This window comes from Coloeus monedula, assembly GCF_965178545.1.
Source record: "Coloeus monedula genome assembly, chromosome: 37".
Lineage (NCBI taxonomy): Eukaryota > Metazoa > Chordata > Aves > Passeriformes > Corvidae > Coloeus > Coloeus monedula.
The window spans coordinates 877,899-899,974 of record NC_138817.1 but is presented as its reverse complement, the minus strand read 5'-3'; the positions used below and the strand labels follow the sequence as shown (position 1 = coordinate 899,974).

The window sequence follows — 22,076 nt, the reverse complement described above, 5'->3', positions numbered from 1 at the left end:
ACCTCCCAGAATCCCCAAATTTGGGCTGGAAAAGATCCCCAAACTCCTCTGGGACCCCCAAACTTGGGGTGGAATCCCCCCAAAACCACCCCAGGACCCCCAAATTTGGGGTGGAACCCCCCCAAAACCACCCCAGGACCCCCAAATTTGGGGTGGAACCCCCCCAAAACCACCCCAGGACCCCCAAATTTGGGGTGGAACCCCCCCAAAAAAGCCCCCCCGGAGCCTCCAGGGTTCATCCGCGACCTTTTTATTGCGGGGGGGCGGGGCCTGGCCGGGGGGGCGTGGCCACGGCGAGGGCAGCGGGCACTGGGCACTGGTCAGCGGGCACTGGTCAGCGGGCAGCGGACACTGGTCAGTGGACACTGGGCAGCAGGCAGGGGTCAGCGGGCAGGGGGCAGTGGGCACTGGGCAGCGGGCAAGGGGCACTGATCAGCGGGCACTGGGCACTGGTCAGTGCGCACTGGGCACTGGTCAGTGGGCACTGGTCAGCGGTCGGGGGGCAGTGGTCAGCGGGCACAGGGCACTGGTCAGGGGGCAGCGGGCAGCGGGGGTCAGTAGGCGTGGTTGGACACGAAGAGGGACTCGCTGGCGGCCGCCCCCGCGGTGCCACTCGGGGTGTACTTGCCCTGGCACGCCAGAGAGTTGGCCTGGGGACAGACGGACGGACGGACATCAGGGACGGACAGGGATGGACAGGGACAGACGGACGGACGGACATCAGGGACGGACAGGGATGGACAGGGACAGACAGACATCAGGGACGGACAGGGATGGACAGAGGGGACAGACGGACGGACGGACATCAGGGACAGACAGACAGAGGGGACAGAGGGAACAGACACACGGACGGACATCAGGGACAGACAGAGGGACAGAGAGGGGATTGGGGCCATTGGGGCCGTTGGTGTCCCCACGGTGCCCCCAGGTGTCCCCAGTGTCCCCCAGGTGCCCCTGGAGTGTCCCCAAGGTGTCCCCAGGTACCCCCAGGGTGTCCTCAGAGTGTCCCAGGTGCCCCCCGGTGTCCCTGGAGTGTCCCCGGTGTCCCCCAGATGTCCCCAGGTGCTCCCCAGTGCCCCCAGTATCCCCAGTGCCCCCAGTGCCCCCCAGTGCCCTCCCAGTATCCCCAGTGTCCCCCAGTGCCCCCAGTATCCCCAGTGCCCCCCAGTGCCCCCAGTGCCCCCCAGTGCCCTCCCAGTATCCCCAGTGTCCCCCAGTGCCCCCAGTATCCCCAGTGCCCCCCAGTGCCCCCAGTGCCCCCCAGTGCCCTCCCAGTATCCCCAGTGTCCCCCAGTGCCCCCAGTATCCCCAGTGCCCCCAGTGCCCCCCAGTGCCCCCAGTATCCCCAGTGCCCCCCAGTGCCCCCAGTGTCCCCCCAGTGCCCCCAGTGCCCCCCAGAGCCCCCAGTGCCCCCAGTGTCCCCCAGTGCCCCCAGTGTCCCCAGTGTCCCCCCAGTGTCCCCAGTGCCCCCCAGTGCCCCCAGTGCCCCCAGTGTCCCCAGTGCCCCCAGTGCCCCCCCAGTGCCCCCCCAGTGCCCCCAGTGCCCCCAGTGTCCCCAGTGCCCCCAGTGTCCCCAGTGCCCCCAGTGCCCCCCCAGTGCCCCCCCAGTGCCCCCAGTATCCCCAGTGCCCCCAGTGCCCCCAGTGCTCCCAGTGCCCCCAGTGTCCCCAGTGCCCCCCCAGTGCCCCCAGTGCCCCCAGTGTCCCCAGTGCCCCCAGTGCCCCCCCAGTGTCCCCCAGTGCCCCCAGTGCCCCCAGTGCCCCCAGTGTCCCCAGTGCCCCCAGTGCCCCGTACCAGCGCTCTCTTGACGAACTCCTCCTGGGCCACCTTGGTGTTGTCCTTCTTGCCGGCCCAGGCCTTGAGGGCCGAGGCCTGCAGGGCGCGGCCGTAGGAGAAGGTCAGTGCCCAGGGCCGCGGCAGCGGGCACCGGTTGATGGCGTTGAGGTTCAGCGACGCCTCCTCCTCGCTCTGCCCGCCCGACAGGAACGTGATCCCTGCTCCGGGGACAGGGGACGGTCACAGGGGGACAGGGGGACAGGGGACAGAGGGACAGGGACAGAGGGGACAGAGGGACAGAGGGGACAGAGGGACAGGGACAGAGGGGACAGAGGGACAGGGGGACAGAGGGGACAGAGGGACAGAGGGACGGTCAGAGAGGGTGCGGGGACACGGGGGATGGGAGGAGACGGGGAGAGGGCTCGGGGACAGCGCGGGGACAGAGAGAGGACAGCAGGGACACAGAGGGGGTGGCACACAGGTGGCACAGGTGGCACACACAGGTGGCACACACAGGTGACACACACACAGGTGACACACACAGGTAACACACACAGGTGGCACACACAGGTGACACACACACAGGTGACACACACACAGGTGGCACAGGTGGCACACAGGTGGCACACACACAGGTGGCACACACAGGTGACACACACACAGGTGGCACACACACAGGTGGCACACACAGGTGACACAGGTGACACACACACAGGTGACACACACACAGGTGACACAGGTGGCACACACAGGTGGCACACACACAGGTGGCACACACAGGTGGCACAGGTGGCACACACAGGTGGCACAGACCGGGCACGGCGGGCGGCACGGTGCGGCGCAGCGCGGTGACCGTTGCCATGGCGATCTCCTCGGGGCTGTACTTGGTGCTGCAGGCGTGGCCACCGGTCACCATGTTGGGCTTGAGCAGCGTCCCCTCCAGGTACACGTGGTGGTCACTGAGGGCTTTGTACACGGCTGCCAGGACCTGCGGGCACCAATGGGGGCACTGGGACACACTGGGGACACTGGGACACACTGGGGACACTGGGAGGTGCCCCCAAACCCCTCCCAGGTGCCACCTCCCGGTGTCACCCCACGAACCGGAGTCCCCCCAGCGGCCTGGGGCCACTCGGGACCACTCAGGGCCCACGCTCGGTGGCTCCCGTGGCCAGCGCTGGTGGCACCCGAGGCCAGCGCTGGTGGCACCCGAGGCCAGTGCCCGGTGGCTCCTGTGGCCCGCTGGTGGCACTGGTGGCCCGCTGGTGGCCCGCTGGTGGCACGCACCTTCTCGGTGATGTACTGGCACGTCTTGAGGTCGTGGTCGCCGTCCGGGAGGATCTCGGGCTCCACGATGGGCACGATGCCGTTCTGGGGCACCCAGGGGACACGTCGGGCACAGCCCGGGGAAAGCAGGCGGCACCGGGTGACCCCAGGGCACAGAGGGGCCACCAAACCCACCCAGGGGCCACCAAACCCGCCCAGGTGTCACCAAACCCCTCCCAGGTGCCACCAAACCCCTCCCAGGTGCCACCAAACCCTGCGCAGGTGTCACCAAACCCTCTCTAGATGCCACCAAACCCGCCCAGGTGCCACCAAACCCCACCCAGGTGCCACCAAACCCTCCCAGGTGCCACCAAACCCCACCCAGGTGCCACCAAACCCCCCCAGGTGCCACCAAACCCGCCCAGGTGCCACCAAACCCCGCCCAAGTGCCACCAAACCCTCCCAGGTGCCACCAAACCCCCCCAGGTGCCACCAAACTCTCTCTAGATGCCACCAAACCCCTCCCAGGTGTCACCAAACCCTCTCTAGGTCCCACCAAACCCATCCCAGGTGTCACCAAACCCCACCCAGGTGCCACCAAACCCTCCCAGGTGCCACCAAACCCTCTCTAGATGTCCCCAACCCCTCTCCAGGTGCCCCCAAACCCCTCCCAGATGCCACCAAGCCCCCCCCATCCGCCCCCTTGGACCCCGTGGCCGCCGCGGTGGCACCTGCTGGCAGATGCTGGCGTAGCGCGCCAGGACGTTGGCGTTCTCCATGATGGCCAGGCGCGTCGGGGTGTGCGCCGAGATCTTCAGCACGCAGCGCCACTTGGCAAAGTCCGCACCGTCCTTCTTGTACTGGGCACAGCGCTCCATCAGCCCGTCCAGCCCTGCGGGCACAGCGGGCGTTGGGGACAGTGTGGGGTGTCGGGGACAGCGGGGACGTTGGGGGCAGTGGGGGGATGTTGGGGACATTGGGGACGTTGGGGACGTTGGGGACATCAGGGGCATTGGGGACATCGGGGGCATCACGGGCATCGGGGACATTGGGACATCAGGGACATTGGGACATCAGGGACATTGGGGACATTGGGGGTGTTGGGAGCATTGGGGGCGTCGGGGACCTTGGGGACATCAGGGCATTGGAGGCATCGGGGACGTTGGGGGTGTTGGGGACATCAGGGACATTGGGGATATGAAGGACCTTGGGGACATTGGGGGCACTGAGGACATGGGGGACATCGGGGGTGTTGGGGGCACTGGGGACATCGGGGACATCAGGGGGCATTGAGGACATGAAGGACCTTGGGGACATTGGGGACACTGGGGACATTGGGGGCGTTGGGGACATGAAGGACCTTGTGGACATTGAGGACATCAGGGACATTGGTGACATTGGGGACATTGGAAGCATTGGGGTATCAGGGACATCGGGGACATCGGTGGCACAGGGGACACTGGGCACTGAGGGGGCTCCCTGAACCCATCCAGAGCTGGGGACATCGGGGACATCGGGGACATGGGTGGCACAGGGGACACTGGGCACTGCGAGGACCTTGGGGACATCAGGGGACAGCACAAGGACAGGGATGGGGTTGGGAGAGTGACACAGGGATGGGGACACAGTGGTGGCATCGTGGACAGGGTGGTGGCATCATGGACAGGGCGGTGACATCGTGGACAGGGCTGTGACATTGGGGACAGGGTGGTGGCATCGGGGATACGGTGGTGGCATCGAGGACAGGGCTGTGACATTGGGGACAGGGCTGTGACATTGGGGACACAGTGGTGGCATCAGGGACAGGGTGGTGGCATCGGGGACAGGGCTGTCACTCACCCTGGGTCGTGGTCTCGCCGTCAGTGCCAGCCAGGGGCACCACCCCCTTGTCCACCTGGGGACAGCGACAGCGTCACCGCGGTCACCGCGGCCACCAGAGCCACCAGGGCCACCAGGGCCACCAGAGCCACCAGAGCCACCAGGGCCACCAGGGCCACCAGGGCCACCAGAGCCACCAGAGCCACCCTGCTCCGTGTCCCCGCCCGGGGGTGACCAAGCTGGGTCACAGAGCACTCAACCCCCACCCCCCGTGTGTCCCCAGCGTCCCCAAGGTGTCCCCCAGTGTCCCCGAGACCCTCAGTGTCCCCAGGGTGTCCCCAGTGTCCGAAGGACCCCCAGGGTGTCCCCACCCACCCTCTGCAGCCACCTCAGGTGTCCCCGACCTGCTGCCACCTCCCCACAGCTGACCCGCCCCGTGTCCCCCCAATGTCCCCACGTCCCTGAGCTGTCCCCGGCTCCCCAACGTCCCCAAGGTGTCCCCAATGTCCTGAAGACCCCAAACATCCCCAGGGTGTCCCCACCTCGCTCTCTAAAGCCACCTTGGCCTGCACCCACCTCCCAGGGCTGAGCCAACCCAAGGAGCACCCAATGCCCCCCTCAACGTCCCCGAGGTGTCCCCAACACCCTGATGATGTCCCCAAGGTGGCCCTGACATCCCCAAGGTGGCCCTGACACCCCCAAGGTGTCCCCAACACCCCAATGACGTCCCCAAGGTGTCCCCAACACCCCAATGACACCCCTGAGGTGTCCCCTGCACCCCAATGATGTCCTTGAGGTGTCCCCAACACCCTGATGAGGTCCCCAAGCTCCCTGAGGTCCCGAAGTGTCCCCAACACCCCATGATGTCCTCAAGGTGTCCCTGACACCCCCGAGGTGTCCCCAACACCCCAATGACACCCCGGAGGTGTCCCTGCCATCGCTGATAACGTCCCTGAGCTGTCCCTGACGTCCCCAAGATGTCCCCAACACCCCAATAACATCCCTGACGTGTCCCCAACACCCCGATGACGTCCCCAAGGCGTCCCTGACGTCCCTGAGGTGTCCCCAGCACCCCAATGACATCCCCGAGCCCCCTGACGTCCCCAAGGTGTCCCCAACACCCCGATGACGTCCCCAAGGTGTCCCTGACGTCCCCAAGGTGTCCCCAACACCCTGACATCCCTGAGGTGTCCCTGACATCCCTGAGGTGTCCCCACCACCCCAAGGTGTCCCCGAGGTGCCCCCGAGGCGTCCCCAACACCCCGATGACGTCACTGAGGTGTCTCTGACATCCCTGAGGTGTCCCCAGCACCCTGATGTCCCCAAGGTGTCCCCAACACCCCGATGACGTCCCCAAGGTGTCCCTGACGTCCCCAAGGTGTCCCCAACACCCTGATGACGTCCCCAAGGTGTCCCTGGCATCCCCAAGGTGTCCCCAACACCCTGATGTCCCCAAGGTGTCCTCAACACCCCGATGACGTCCCCAAGGTGTCCCTGGCATCCCCAAGGTGTCCCCAGCACCCTGATGATGTCCCCAAGGTGTCCCTGACGTCCCCAAGGTGTCCCCAACATTCCAATGACATCCCTGAGTTGTCCCCAACACCCTGACATCCCCGAGGTGTCCCTGACATCTCTGAGGTGTCCCCAACACCCTGATGATGTCACTGAGGTGTCCCTGACATCCCCAAGGTGTCCCTGATGTCCCTGAGGTGTCCCCAGCACCCTGATGACGTCCCCGAGCCCCCTGATGTCCCCAAGGTGTCCCTAACACCCCGATGACGTCCCTGAGGTGTCCCTGACACCCCCGAGGCATCCCCAACACCCCAATGATGTCCCCAAGGTGTCCCCGACATCCCCAAGGTGTCCCCAACACTCCAATGACATCCCTGAGTTGTCCCCAACACCCTGAGGTGTCCCCAGCACCCTGATGACGTCCCCGAGCCCCCTGACGTCCCCAAGGTGTCCCCACCACCCCGATGACGTCCCTGAGGTGTCCCCCACCGCCCCGAGGTGTCCCCACCTCGCTCTCCAAACCCACCACAGCCCTCTCGGACCCGGTCCCACCGTGGCCACCGCTGACCCAACACGATGACCGCCCCCCGCCCCCTGAGGCATCCCCGAGGTGCCCCCGAGGCGTCCCCGAGGCGTCCCCGAGGTGCCCACCCACCTTGATGCCCACCAGGGCGCCCTTGTCGCGGATGACCTGCGGGAAGGGGCGGCCGTCGTCGGCCTTCTGGTACATGGTCTCGTGGAAGAGGATGACGCCGCCGATGCACGGCTCCACGCGCTTGTCGGCCGTGAAGAGCAGCTGCCGGTACCAGCGCCGGTTCTCCTCCGTGTTCTCGGCGCCCACCGAGCTCAGCCGCTTGGCGATGCTGCCTGCGGGACGGGACGGGACGCTCGGAACCGGCAGGGACCGGGACGGAGCGGGACGGAGTGGGACAGACCGGTATGGAGCGGTTAGAACCGGTATGGAGCGGTTAGAACCAGTATGGAACACTCAGAACCGGTATGGAGCAGTATGGAGCGGTATGAACCGGTTAGAACCAGTATGGAGCGGTTAGAACCGGTATGGAGTGGTTAGAACCGGTATGGAGTAGTCAGAACCGGTATGGAGCGGTTAGAACCGGTATGGAGCGGTCAGAACCGGTATGGAGCGGTTAGAACCAGTATGGAGCGGTTAGAACCGGTATGGAGTGGTCAGAACCGGTATGGAGCGGTTAGAACTGGTATGGAGCGGTACAGACCAGTATGGAGCAGTTAGAACCAGTATGGACCGGTACAGACCAGTATGGAGCGGTTGGAACCAGTACGGACTGGTACGGACCGTTACGGAGCGGTTAGAACCGGTATGGAGCGGTTAGAACCAGTACAGACCAGTATGGAGCGGTTAGAACCGGTATGGAGCGGTTAGAACCAGTACAGACCAGTATGGAGCGGTTAGAACCGGTATGGAGCGGTTAGAACCAGTACAGACCAGTATGGAGCGGTTAGAACCGGTATGGAGCGGTTAGAACCAGTACAGACCAGTATGGAGCCGTTAGAACCGGTATGGAGCGGTTAGAACCAGTACAGACCAGTATGGAGCGGTTAGAACCGGTATGGAGCAGTTAGAACCAGTACAGACCAGTATGGAGCGGTTAGAACCGGTATGGAGCGGTTAGAACCAGTACAGACCAGTATGGAGCGGTTAGAACCGGTATGGAGCGGTTAGAACCAGTACAGACCAGTATGGAGCGGTTAGAACCGGTATGGAGCCGTCAGAACCAGTACAGACCAGTATGGAGCGGTTAGAACCGGTATGGAGCGGTTAGAACCAGTACAGACCAGTATGGAGCAATTAGAACCGGTATGGAGCGGTTGGTGCCCAGTAGAAACCAGTACTGGTGTGTCCCAGTAGCTCCCAGTTCAACCTCAGGACCACCCTGAAATCCCCAGATGCTCCCCCAGGCTCCCAGTCACCACCCCAGTACAAACCAGTATAAACCAGTATAAACCAGTATAAACCACTATACGTTAGTTAGGACCACTACAAACCAATTACAATCAATTAGGACAAGTGTGGACCAGTTAGGACTGGTTAGGACCAGTACAGGTCAGTTGGGCCCAGTACAGACCAGTTAGGACCACTACAGACCAGTTACACCCAGCACGGACCACTCACAACAGTATACACCAGTCAGAACCAGTATAGACCAGTTAGGACCAGTATCAATCCGTTTAGACCAGTATGGACCGTTTAGGACCAATCCAGACCAGTATAAACCAGTACGGAGCAGTTAGAACTGGTACGGAGTGGGTGGCACCCAGTAGAAACCAGCTGGGTGATGGGTGGGGGGTGGGTGTGTCCCAGTAGCTCCCAGTAGCTCCCAGTTCAGCCTCATGACCACCTTGAAGTCCCCAGATGCTCCCCCAGGCTCCCAGTCGCCATCCCAGCATAAACCAGTATAAACCAACATAAACCAGTATAAACCAGTAGAGAATAATTAGTTTCTGGTAGAAACCAGTCAGGACCAGTATGGAGCAGGTGGTGTGGCATGGATTCAGGGTCTCCCAGTAGCTTCCAGTACAGCTTCAGGAGGTCCCAGTAACACCCTGAAGTCCCCAGATGCTTCCCCAGCCCATCCCAGTATAAACCAGTAAAAACCAGTATAAACCAGTGGCCATTGTTGCTGCCTCAGCGCCTCCCAGTAGCTCCCAGTACAGCTTCAGGAGGTCCCAGTAACACCCTGAAGTCCCCAGATGCTTCCCCAGCCCATCCCAGTATAAACCAGTATAAACCAGTGTATCCCAGTATAAACCAGGAAACCAAACCAGGCTCCTGGCATTGCCTCGGTGCTTCCCAGTGCTCCCCCAGTGCCTCCCAGTAACTCCCAGTGCTCCCCCAGTCGCTCCCAGTGCCTCCCAGTATGCCACAACTCCCTTCCCAGCCGCTCCCAGTGCCTCCCAGTATGCCACAACTCCCTTCCCAGTCCCTCCCAGTGCCTCCCAGTACACTCCCAGTCCCTCCCAGTACACTCCCAGTGCTTCCTCATCTCATTCCAGTCCCTCCCAGTCTGTCCCAGTCCCTCCCAGTGCCTCCTTATCTCTCCCCAGTCCCTCCCAGTTTACCCCAGTCCCTCCCAGAGCCCTTGCACGGACTCTCAGTCCCCTCCCAGTTCACTCCCAGTGCCCCCAGTCCCTCCCAGTCCCCTCCCAGTGCTCCCAGTCACTCCCAGTTTACCCCCGTCCTTATCAGTGCCCTCCTTATCTCATCCCAGTGCCCTTCCAGTGCCTCCAGTCACACCCAGTCCATTCCCAGTCCCTCCCACTCCCTCCCAGCACTTCCTCATCTCATTCCAGTCCCCCCCAGTCCCTCCCAGTTTACCCCAGTGCCTCCCAGTGCCCTTGCACGGACCCTCAGTCCCCTCCCAGTCCCCTCCCAGTGCTCCCAGTCCCTCCCAGTGACTCCTTATCAGTGCCCTCCTTATCTCGTCCCAGGGCCCTTCCAGTGCCTCCGGTCACTCCCAGTCCTTCCCAGTGGCTCCCAGTCCATTCCCAGTGCCTCCCAGTCGCTCCCAGTCCACTCCCACTGCTCCCAGTTCATTCCCAGTGGCTCCCAGTCCATTCCCAGTTCCTCCCAGTTCACTTCCAGAGCCTCCAATCCATTCCCAGTCCTCTCCCAGCGCCCCCAGTCCTTATCAGCGCCCTCTTTATCTCATCCCAGTGCCCTTCCAGCGCCTCCAGTCACACCCAGTCCATTCCCAGTCCATTCCCAGTGTCTCCCAGTCCCTCCCAGTCCATTCCCAATCCATTCCCAGTCCATTCCCAATCCATTCCCAGTGGCTCCCAGTCCCTCCCAATCCGCACCAGTGGACTCGTCAGCAGCCAGGATGCCCTTGCCGGGGGCCACGATGCGCTGGGCGATGGTGGCCAGTGACCCCCAGTGACCCCCAGTCCATTCCCAGTGACCCCCAGTCCATTCCCAGTGTCCCCCAGTCCCTCCCAGTCCATTCCCAATCCATTCCCAGTGGCTCCCAGTCCCTCCCAGTGCTCCCAGTCAGTACCAGTGGACTCGTCGGCGGCCAGGATGCCCTTGCCGGGGGCCACGATGCGCTGGGCGATGGTGGCCAGTGACCCCCAGTGACCCCCAGTCCATTCCCAGTGCCCCCTAGTCCATTCCCAGTCCTTCCCAGTCCATTCCCAGTCCATTCCCAGTCCCTCCCAGTGCTCCCAGTCAGTACCAGTGGACTCGTCAGCAGCCAGGATGCCCTTGCCGGGGGCCACGATGCGCTGGGCGATGGTGGCCAGTGACCCCCAGTGACCCCCAGTCCATTCCCAGTCCCTCCCAGTCCGTTCCCAGTCCATTCCCAGTCCCTCCCAGTGCTCCCAGTCAGTACCAGTGGACTCGTCGGCGGCCAGGATGCCCTTGCCGGGGGCCACGATGCGCTGGGCGATGGTGGCCAGCTCCTTCTTCTGCTCGGGGCTCAGCGCGGGCACGGGCGGGGCCATGGCGGCTGCGGGACGGCGGCGCTGACTCAGCACTGCCCGACACGGGGAGGGCACAGCGGGACCCCCCCCCAAAGGGTGCCCCCAAAAATGGGGGCACTGGGGAGCACTGGGAGGGACTGGGAGGGACTGGGAGAGGACTGGGAGGGATTGGGAGGGATGTGGGGGGGCACTGGGGAGCACTGGGAGGGGACTGGGAAAGACTGGGGGGGACCAGAGGTCACTGGAAGTGGACTGGGAGTGGACTGGGGGCACTGGGAGTGGGCTGGGGATACTGGGAGTGAACTGGGAGTGGACTGGGAGGGGACTGAGGGCACTGGGAGTGGACTGGGAGTGGACTGGGGGCACTGGGAGTGGGCTGGGGATACTGGGAGTGAACTGGGACTGAACTGGGAGGGGACTGAGGGCACTGGGAGTGGACTGGGAGTGGACTGGGAGGGGACTGAGGGCACTGGGAGTGGACTGAGGGCACTGGGAGTGGACTGGGAGTGGACTGGGAGGGGACTGAGGGCACTGGAAGTGGACTGGGAGTGGACTGGGGGTACTGGGAGTGGACTGGGGACACTGGGAGTGAACTGGAAGGGACTGAGGGCACTGGGGATGAACTGGGAGGGCACTAAGAGTGAACTGGGAGGGCACTGGGGGCACTGGGAGTGAACTGGGAGAGGACTGGGGGCACTGGGGGGCACTGGGGGGCACTGGGGACACTGGGGGGGCACTGGGGGGGCACTGGGGGCACTGGGGGGCACTGGGGGCACTGGGGGACACTGGGGACACTGGGGACACTGGGGGCACTGGGGACACTGGGGGGGCACTGGGGGGCACTGGGGACACTGGGGGGCACTGGGAGCACTGGGGACACTGGGGGGCACTGGGGGGCACTGGGGGGGCACTGGGGACACTGGGGGCACTGGGGGGGCACTGGGGACACTGGGGACACTGGGGGGAACCCCAGGATTTGGGCGGGAGAACCCCCAGGATTTTGGGGAAGAACTCGGAGATTTCGGGAAGGGGGAAGCGCAGGAGTTTGGGGGGAGAACCCCAGGATTTGGGGAGGGGGAACCCCAAAATTTGGAAGGTAAAAACTCCAAGATTTTAGAGAAAAACTCCAAGGTTTTAGGGAAAAAACCTCAAATTTGGAGGAGAAAAACAGCCAAGGTTTTAGGGAAAAAACCCGAAAATTTGGAAGAGTAAAAACCCCAAGGTTTTAGGGGAAAACCCCAAGATTTGGAAGGGAAAAACTCCAAGATTTGGAGGAGGAAAAACCCCTAAGATTTTAGGGAAAACCCCCAAGATTTGGAAGGGCAAAACTCCAAGATTTTAGGGAAAAGCCCCAAATCTGGAAGGGTAAAAATCCGCAAGGTTTTAGGGAAAAACCCCCAAGATTTGGAAGGGAAAAACCCCAAATTTGGAAGCTAAAAACTCCAAGATTTTAGGGAAAACCCCCACGATTTTAGGGAAAAACTCCAAGATTTCAGGGAAAAACCCCCAAGATTTTGAGGAGGAAAAACCCCCAAGATTTTAGGGAAATACCCCAAGATTTTAGGGAAAAACCCCAAGATTTTAGGGAAAAATCCCCAAAATTTGGAAGGTAAAACCCCCACGATTTTAGGGAAAAACCCCAAGATTTTAGGGAAAACCCCCCAAATCTGGAAAGTAAAAACTCCAAGATTTTAGGGAAAACCCCCACGATTTTAGGGAAAAACCCCCAAGATTTTGAGGAGGAAAAACCCCCAAGATTTTAGGGAAAAACCCCAAGATTTTAGGGAAAAATCCCCAAAATTTGGAAGGTAAAACCCCTACGATTTTAGAGGAAAACCCCCACGATTTTAGGGGAAAACTCACAAGATTTTAGGGAAAACCCCCCAAGATTTGGAAGGTAAAAACCCCACGATTTTAAGGGAAAAACCCCCACGATTTTAGGGAAAAACTCCCAAGATTTGGGGCAAGGGAGGGGGGACGGAAGAACCCCAGGATTTTTCGGGCGGGGTGGGGGCACCGACCGAGTGTCCGGCGGTGTCCGGAGTGTCCGGCGGTGTCCGGAGTGTCCGGAGTGTCCGGAGTGTCCGGCGGTGTCCGGAGTGTCCGGGAGCTGCGGGAGCCGAGCCGGGAATGCCTCGGGGGGGCCCCGAAATCCGGGAATGGCCCCGGGCCGGCCCCGCCCCCCCCCAAGGGCGTTTCAAGGGGAGGAGGAGGAGGAGGAGGAGGAAGGAAAACCAGGAAGGGACCGCGAAGGGGCCGCTCCCCTCCCCCACCGCCGCTTCCACCCCAAAATCGCGGCTTTCACCCCCAAAATTCCGCCTTTTCCACCCCAAACATTCGACTTTTGCACCCCAAAATCTGCCCCCTTCACCCCCGAGTTTGCGATTTGCACCTCGGATTTCACCTTTTTCACCTCAGGTTTGCCCCTTTCTGCCCCAAATCGGACTTTTTGCAGCCCGAAATCTCCCTGCAAGCGGCAAAAGCAGCTTTTTAACCCCAAATCTGACACTTTCCACCCCAAATTTCCCATTTTTACCCCAAATCTGCCCCTTTTTGCCCCAATTTTGCCATTCTCACCCCAAATCCGACCCTTTCCACCCCAAATTTCCCATTTTTACCCCAAATCTGCCCCTTTTTGCCCCAATTTTGCCATTCTCACCCCAAATCCGACCCTTTCCACCCCAAATTTCCCATTTTTACCCCAAATCTGCCCCTTTTTGCCCCAATTTTGCCATTCTCACCCCAAATCCGCCCCTTTTTGCCCCAATTTTGCCATTCTCACCCCAAATCTGACCCTTTTTGCCCCAATTTTGCCATTCTCACCCCAAATCTGACCCTTTTTGCCCCAATTTTGCCATTCTCACCCCAAATCCGACCCTTTCCACCCCAAATTTCCCATTTTTACCCCAAATCTGCCCCTTTTTGCCCCAATTTTGCCATTCTCACCCCAAATCCGATCCTTTTTACCCCAAATCCGCCCCTTTTTGCCCCAATTTTGCCATTCTCACCCCAAATCCGACCCTTTCCACCCCAGATTTCCCATTTTTACCCCAAATCCGCCCTTTTTTTGCCCCAATTTTGCCATTCTCACCCCAAATCCGACCCTTTTCACCCAAATCTGACCCCTTCTGCCCCAAATCTGACCCTTTTTTGCCTCAAATTCGCTCAGTTCTGCCCCCAAATCTCCAAATCAGCTTTTTTTGGTCCTAAATCTGCCCTTTTTTACCCCAAAATCAGCTCCTTTTCATCCCAAATTTGCTTTTTTCACACCAGTATTTGACCTTTTCACCCCAAATCTGACCCTTTTTGCCTCAAATTTGCCCATTTCTGCCCCAAAATCTCCCTTTTTGCCTCAAAATCAGATTTTTTAGCCCCAAATCTGCCCCCCAGGCACAAAATTCTGCCTTTTTCACCCCAAATCTGCCCTTTCCACCCCAATATTGAACTTTTTCACCTCAAAATCTCCCTCCAGACACCAAAATCTGCCACTTTCACCCCAAAATCTGCCTTTTTCACCTCAGAATTTCTCCCCCACACCCCAAAATCTGCATTTTCTCCCCAAAACCTGCTCCAGCCCCCCTCAAATCTTCATTTTCACCCCAAGATCTGTGGCCAGACCCCAAAACCTCTTTTTTTTGCCTCAGAATTTTCTCCCCAAATCCCAATACTTACTTTTTCACCCCCAAATCTGCATTTTTACCTCAAAATTTGTCATTTTTACCCAAAAATTCTGCCTTTTCAACCTCACAATTTCCTACCACAACCCCAATTCTGCTTTTTTTACTCCCAAATCGGCCTCAGATCCCCCAAATCTGCATTTTTTTACCCCAAATCCCAAAATCTGCACTTTTCCCCTCAAAATCTGCTCCTTTCACCTCGGGATTTCCTTCCAACACCCCAAATTTGCTGTTTTACCTCAAAATTTGCATTTTTTACCCCACAATTTCCTCCCACACCCCAAAATCTGCCCCAGACCCCAAAATCTGCACTTTTCACCTCAAAATCTGCACTTTTCTACCTCAGGATTTCCTTCCAAACCCCAAAATTTGAATTTTTACCAGAAAATCTACTTTTTTACCTCAAAACCCCAAACTTTCTACCTCACAATTTCCTCCCATCCCCAAAACCTCCCCCCAGATACGAAAAACCACCCTTTTCCTCCCAAACTCCGCCCTTTCTCTCCCAAACTCTGCCCTTTCCACCCCAAATTCAGCCCCTTCTCCCTCACAACTCTTCACCCACCCCCAAAATCACCCTTTTTCACCCCAAAATCTGCCCCAGACCCCGAAATTTGCATCTTTTACCTCAAAATCTGCTCCTTTTCCCTCATGATTTCCTCCCAATCCCCAGAATCTGCCTCACACCCCAAAATCTGCACTTTTCACCTCAAAATCTGCCCTTTTGTACTTCACGATTTCACCCTACGCCCCAAAATCTGCCTTTTTCACCCCAAAATCTGCATTTTTACCTCAAAATCCACGCTTTTTACCTCAAAACCTGAACTTTTTACCTCACCATTTCCTCCCACCCCCCAAAACCCTACCCCAGACCCCAAAGTCTGCCTCAGACTCCAAATCTGCACTTTTCACCTCAAAATCTGCACTTTTCACCTCAAAATCTGCCCTTTCGTACTTCAGGATTTCCTCCCACACCCCAAAATCTGCCTTTTTCACCCCAAAATCTACTTTCTTACCTCAAAATCTGCCCTTTTTACATCACCTTTTCCTCCCACTCCCCAGAATCTGCTTCACACCCCAAAATCTGCACTTTTCACCTCAAAATCTCCACTTATCACCTCAAAATCTGCCCCTTTGTACTTCAGGATTTTATCCCAACCCCCCAAATCTGCCTTTTTCACCCCAAAATCAGCATTTTTACCTCAAAATCTGCGCTTTTTACCTCAAAACCTGAACTTTTAACCTCAAAACCTGAACTTTCTACCTCACCATTTCCTCCCGCTCCCCAGAATCTGCCTCAGACCAAAAAATCTGCCCCAGACCTCAAAATCTCCATTTTTCACCCCAAAATCTGCACTTTTCACCCCAAAATCTGCACTTTTTAACTTCAGGATTTCCTCCCAAGCAACAAAATTTCCATTTTTTACCTCAAAATCTGCTTTTTACCTCACCATTTCCTCCCGCTCCCCAAAATCCGCCTCACGACCCAAAATCGGCCTCAGATCCCAAATCTTCACTTTCCATCTCAAAATCGACGCTTTTCACCCCAAAATCTCCATTTTTACTCCAGGATTTCCTCCCAAGCCCCAAAATCTGCTCCTTTTCCCTCACCATTTCCTCCCACACCCCAGAATCTGCACCACACCCCAAAATCTGACTCACACCCCAAAATCTGCACTTTTCACCTCAAAATCTGCCCTTTCGTACTTCAGGATTTCCTCCCACACCCCAAAATCTGCCTTTTTCACCCCAAAATCTACTTTCTTACCTCAAAATCTGCCCTTTTTACATCACCTTTTCCTCCCACTCCCCAGAATCTGCTTCACACCCCAAAATCTGCACTTTTCACCACAAAATCTCCACTTATCACCTCAAAATCTGCCCTTTTGTACTTCAGGATTTTATCCCAACCCCCCAAATCTGCCTTTTTCACCCCAAAATCTGCATTTTTACCTCAAAATCCACGCTTTTTACCTCAAAACCTGAACTTGTTACCTCAAAACCTGAACTTTCTACCTCACCATTTCCTGCCATCCCCCCAAACCCTACCCCAGACCCCAAACTCTGCCTCAGACTCCAAATCTGCACTTTTCACCTCAAAATCTGAACTTTTTTACTTCAGCATTTCATCCCAAGCCCCAAAATCTGCCTTTTTCACCCCAAAATCTGCATTTTTATCTCAAAATCCGCACTTTCTACCTCAAAACCTGAACCTTTTACCTCACCATTTCCTCCCATAACCTCCCCCCAGACCCCAAACTCTGCCTCAGACTCCAAATCTGCACTTTTCACCTCAAAATCCGCACTTTTCATCTCAAAATCTGCACTTTTTTACTTCAGCATTTCATCCCAAGACCCAAAATCTGCCTTTTTCACCCCAAAATCTACTTTTCTACCTCAAAACCTGCACTTTTCACCTCAGACCCCAAACTTTTTACCTCACCATTTCCCCCCACCTCCCAAAACCTCCCCCAGGACTCCCAATTTTGCCTTCACCCCCCCAAATTCTGCCCTTCCCACCCCAAATCCAGCCGCTTCTCCCTCACAACTCCCCGCCCGGCCCCAAAATCCCCCTATTTCACCCCAAAATCTGCCCCGCACCCCAAAATTTGCATCTTTTACCTCAAAATCTGCTCCTTTTCCCTCACGATTTCCTCCCAATCCCCAGAATCTGCCTCACACCCCAAAATCTGCACTTTTCACCTCAAAATCTGCCCTTTTGTACTTCACGATTTCACCCCACGCCCCAAAATCTGCCTCTTTCACCCCAAAATCTGCATTTTTACCTCAAAATCCACGCTTTTTACCTCAAAACCTGAACTTGTTACCTCACTATTTCCTCCCACCCCCCAAAACCCTACCCCAGACCCCAAAGTCTGCCTCAGACTCCAAATCCGCACTTTTCACCTCAAAATCTGCACTTTTTTACTTCAACATTTCATCTCAAGACCCAAAATCTGCCTTTTTCACCCCAAAATCTACTTTTCTACCTCAAAACCTGCACTTTTCACCTCAGACCCCAAACTTTTTACCTCACCATTTCCCCCCACCTCCCAAAACCTCCCCCAGGACTCCCAATTTTGCCTTCACCCCCCAAATTCTGCCCTTTCCACCCCAAATCCAGCCGCTTCTCCCTCACAACTCCCCGCCCGGCCCCAAAATCCCCCTTTTTCACCCCAAAATCTGCCCCGCACCCCAAAATTTGCATCTTTTACCTCAAAATCTGCTCCTTTTCCCTCACGATTTCCTCCCAATCCCCAGAATCTGCCTCAGACCCCAAAATCTGCACTTTTCACCTCAAAATCTGCCCTTTTGTACTTCACGATTTCACCCCACGCCCCAAAATCTGCCTTTTTCACCCCAAAATCTGCATTTTTACCTCAAAATCCACGCTTTTTACCTCAAAACCTGAACTTTTTACCTCACTATTTCCTCCCACCCCCCAAAACCCTACCCCAGACCCCAAAGTCTGCCTCAGACTCCAAATCCGCACTTTTCACCTCAAAATCTGCACTTTTTTACTTCAACATTTCATCTCAAGACCCAAAATCTGCCTTTTTCACCCCAAAATCTACTTTTCTACCTCAAAACCTGCACTTTTCACCTCAGACCCTGAACTTTTTACCTCACCATTTCCCCCCACCTCCCAAAACCTCCCCCAGGACTCCCAATTTTGCCTTCACCCCCCAAATTCTGCCCTTTCCACCCCAAATCCAGCCGCTTCTCCCTCACAACTCCCCGCCCGGCCCCAAAATCCCCCTTTTTCACCCCAAAATCTGCCCCGCACCCCAAAATTTGCATCTTTTACCTCAAAATCTGCTCCTTTTCCCTCATGATTTCCTCCCAATCCCCAGAACCTGCCTCACACCCCCAAATCTGCACTTTTCACCTCAAAATCTGAACTTTTGTACTTCAGGATTTCACTCCACACCCCAAAATCTGCCTTTTTCACCCCAAAATCTGCATTTTTATCTCAAAATCCACGCTTTTTACCTCAAAACCTGAACCTTTTACCTCACCATTTCCTCCCATAACCTCCCCCAGACCCCAAAGTCTGCCTCAGACTCCAAATCTGCACTTTTCACCTCAAAATCTGCACTTTTCACCTCAAAATCTGCACTTTTTTACTTCAACATTTCATCTCAAGACCCAAAATCTGCCTTTTTCACCCCAAAATCTACTTTTCTACCTCAAAACCTGCACTTTTCACCTCAGACCCCGAACTTTTTACCTCACCATTTCCCCCCACCTCCCAAAACCTCCCCCAGGACTCCCAATTTTGCCTTCACCCCCCAAATTCTGCCCTTTCCACCCCAAATCCAGCCGCTTCTCCCTCACAACTCCCCGCCCGGCCCCAAAATCGCCCTTTTTCACCCCAAATTCCGCCTCCCCCCCCCACCCCACCTGGGCCCGGCAGCGGCGCTCGGTGGAGGCGCGGGGCTTGTGGCGGTGACGTCACCGCGTGCCCGCCCCAAGTGGGCGGGGCCTTAAAAGGGCAACGCCGCGAGCTGAGTCACGGTGGGGCCCACCCGGGGTCTGGGGGCCCCCGGGGGGATTTTGGGGTTCCCGGGGGGATTTTGGGGTTCCCGGGGGGATTTTTGGGGGGGTCCAAGAGGAATTTGGGGTTTCTCTGGGGTGGCCCTGAGGTTTCTGGTGTTCAGGGGGTGTCCGCGGGTTTGGGGAGGGTCATTTTTGGGGTACAAGGGGGAGACTTTTGGGGCTTCGGGCGGCGTTTTGGGGTTCAGAGGGGGTCGTTTTTGGGGGTTCCAGGCGGAGTTTTGGGGTTCAGGGTCGAGTTTGGGGTCCAGGGAAATTCTGGGGGTTCGGAGGGATCAATTTTGGGGTTCAGACGGGTCAAATTCGGGGCTCATGAGGGTCAGTTTGGGGTTTCGGGGGGGGCAAAATTGGGGGTTCGGCGGCAGTTTTGGGGTTCAGGGTCAGTTCTGGGGTTCCGGGGGGGTCATTTTTGGGGTTTTGGGGGGTCAGGAAGGGAATTTTGGGGTTCAGGGTGGGTTTTGTGGTGCCCGGGATCAAGTTTGGGCACCGGGGGCAGGTTTGGGGTGCAGGGGGATTTTTGGGGGTGTCCCAGCCCCATCTCGGGGGGGGGGATTTTGGGGTTCGGGGGGGATTTTGGGGGTCCGGGGGGATTTGGGAACAATCCCGGGGGGATTTTGGGGTTTGAGGGGGATTTGGGGACAATCCCGGGGGGATTTTGGGGTTTGAGGGGGATTTGGGGACAATCCCGGGGGGATTTTGGGGTCCGGGAGGGGAATTTGGGGCCAATCCCGGGGGGATTTTGGGGTCCGGGGGGATTTGGGAACAATCCCGGGGGGATTTTGGGGTTCGGGGGGATTTGGGGACAATCCCGGGGGGATTTTGGGGTTCGGGGGGATTTGGGAACAATCCCGGGGGGATTTTGGGGTTCGGGGGGATTTGGGGACAATCCCGGGGGGATTTTGGGGTTCGGGGGGATTTGGGAACAATCCCGGGGGGATTTTGGGGTTTGAGGGGGATTTGGGGACAATCCCGGGGGGATTTTGGGGTTTGAGGGGGATTTGGGGACAATCCCGGGGGGATTTTGGGGTTTGAGGGGGATTTGGGGACAATCCCGGGGGGATTTTGGGGTCCGGGGGGGAAGTTGGGGACAATCCCGGGGGGATTTTGGGGTTCGGGGGGATTTGGGAACAATCCCGGGGGGATTTTGGGGTCCGGGGGGATTTTGGGGTCCGGGGGGATTTGGGGCCAATCCCGGGGGGATTTTGGGGTTCGGGGGGATTTGGGGCCAATCCCGGGGGGATTTTGGGGTCTGAGGGGGATTTGGGGCCAATCCCGGGGGGATTTTGGGGTCCGGGGGGGAAGTTGGGGACAATCCCGGGGGGATTTTGGGGTCTGAGGGGGATTTGGGGCCAATCCCGGGGGGATTTTGGGGTCCGGGGGGATTTTGGGGTCCGGGGGGATTTGGGGACAATCCCGGGGGGATTTTGGGGTTCGGGGGGATTTGGGGCCAATCCCGGGGGGATTTTGGGGTTTGAGGGGGATTTTGGGGTCCGGGGGGGGATTTGGGGACAATCCCCCTCTCCCCCTCCCCCAGGCGGATTTTGGGGGGTTTTTTGGGGGGGTCACTCACCGTGGGGTGTCCGGGGCGGCGAGGGGGGCCCCGGGGGCTCCCCCTTATATCGGGGTGGGGGGGCCCCCCCTTCCCGTGACCTTCTCGGGTCCCCTTTGCCCTTTCGGGAGCCCAAAATAGCCCCGCCCTTCCCCCACCCCTGCTCCGGGACGGTGGGGGAGGGGTGCGGGCCCCGCCCCTCCCCCTCCAACCCCCCCGAGGCGATTTTGGGGACCCCCCCCCATTTATTTAACCCTTGTTTTTGGGGCTTTCCTCCTTTTTGGGGGACCCCTTTGGTGGCCCCTCCCCCACTTTTTTAGGACCCCCTCAAATTGTGGGGGCCCCTCCCCCTCTTTTTTTGGTCCCAACCTCCGTTTTTGGGGACCCCCCCCCCCAGTTCCCCAATTTTGGGGACCCCCCCCCTTTTACCCCTCCCTCCATTTTGGGGTGGAATCCCCCACCCTCTTTTTGCCCCTCCCCCCCCATTTTCGGACCCCCTCCCCCTCATTTTTAGGGGCACCCCCACCCCCTTTTGGCCCCTCCCCCCTCATGTTGGGACCCCCCCCCCCCCAAATTTTGGGGGTTCTCCTTTTACCCCTCCCCCTCTTTCGGGAGGGGTCTCAATGAGGGGGCGGGGCCACCTCCCATTCCCCAGCGTCACCATTAAACCTCTCATTAATATTCATGAGCGCCGCGCCGCGTGTTTAATTGTACTATGCTAATTCCATCGCCCGTAGCCCCGCCCAGCTCATAAATATGCAAGAATTAAAGGGAAAAAATGGCGCCGTCGCCATGGCAACCCCTCCCCGCGCGCTCCCATTGGCCGCCCGCTCCTCAAACCCCGCCCCTCTCCCCGTAGCCAATCAGCGCCGCTCCCTTTCCCGCCTCAGCCAATCAGAGCTGCCCGCGCAGCCCCCCCGCTCTGCCCGGCAACGCCCTCTGATTGGCTGCCGCCCGTGGCCAATCAGCGCGCGCGGCGTTCCCGCCGTTGCTGTGGAGACGCCGCGGCCGCCTGAGGGGAGGGGGAACGGCGCGCATGCAAATTTATGTAAATGAGCCGCGGGAGGGCCCCGCTGAATATTCATGAGACGTTGAAGGAGGCCGCAGACCCGCCCGGGTGTCGGTGAGGGGGAGATTTATGCAAATTAAACGGGGAGGGGCGGGGGGGAAACGGGGGAGAGACAGGGGTGGGCCTGTGAGGGGGAGGGGCTTCGGGGTTGGCTCCGCCCCCCTTAGGCCACGCCCCCTTTGCAGCCCACAGACCACGCCCACCGCCGCGGAGCCCCGCCCCTCCCACGGGCCACGCCCACCGCTCGGGCCCCGCCCCTTCAGTCCCGTCAGAAGCCACGCCCCTCTCACAGAGGCCACGCCCATTCCCGCCGGCCCCGCCCCCGTTGACCCCTCCCCTTAAGCCACACCCCTCCCAAGCCACGCCCCTTCCCCAAAGCCACGCCCCTTTCCCC

At 58.6% G+C, this 22,076-nt stretch overlaps 1 protein-coding gene across 3 annotated transcripts; it reads right to left on the bottom strand.

Annotated features, from left to right (window-relative positions):
* Nucleotides 1-234: 234 nt before the first annotated feature.
* ALDOA (aldolase, fructose-bisphosphate A) lies at nt 235-20,705 on the bottom strand. Of its 3 annotated transcripts, XM_082300183.1 has the most exons (10): nt 20,635-20,705; nt 12,852-12,940; nt 10,740-10,856; nt 7,028-7,239; nt 4,882-4,936; nt 3,774-3,934; nt 3,064-3,147; nt 2,590-2,764; nt 1,795-1,994; nt 235-650 (listed from the first exon to the last, which is right to left on the bottom strand). In XM_082300183.1, exons 3-10 carry the CDS (start codon nt 10,849-10,851, stop codon nt 555-557), a joined length of 1,095 nt encoding a protein of 364 aa, XP_082156309.1. In that variant the 5' UTR covers nt 10,852-10,856; nt 12,852-12,940; nt 20,635-20,705; the 3' UTR covers nt 235-554. The 3 variants fall into 3 exon arrangements, with proteins under 3 accessions (XP_082156309.1, XP_082156310.1, XP_082156308.1); XM_082300184.1 differs by lacking the exon at nt 12,852-12,940 and having other exon boundaries at nt 20,635-20,656; XM_082300182.1 differs by lacking the exons at nt 10,740-10,856; nt 12,852-12,940; nt 20,635-20,705 and adding an exon at nt 10,407-10,732.
* Between the last annotated feature and the right edge of the window lie 1,371 nt (nt 20,706-22,076).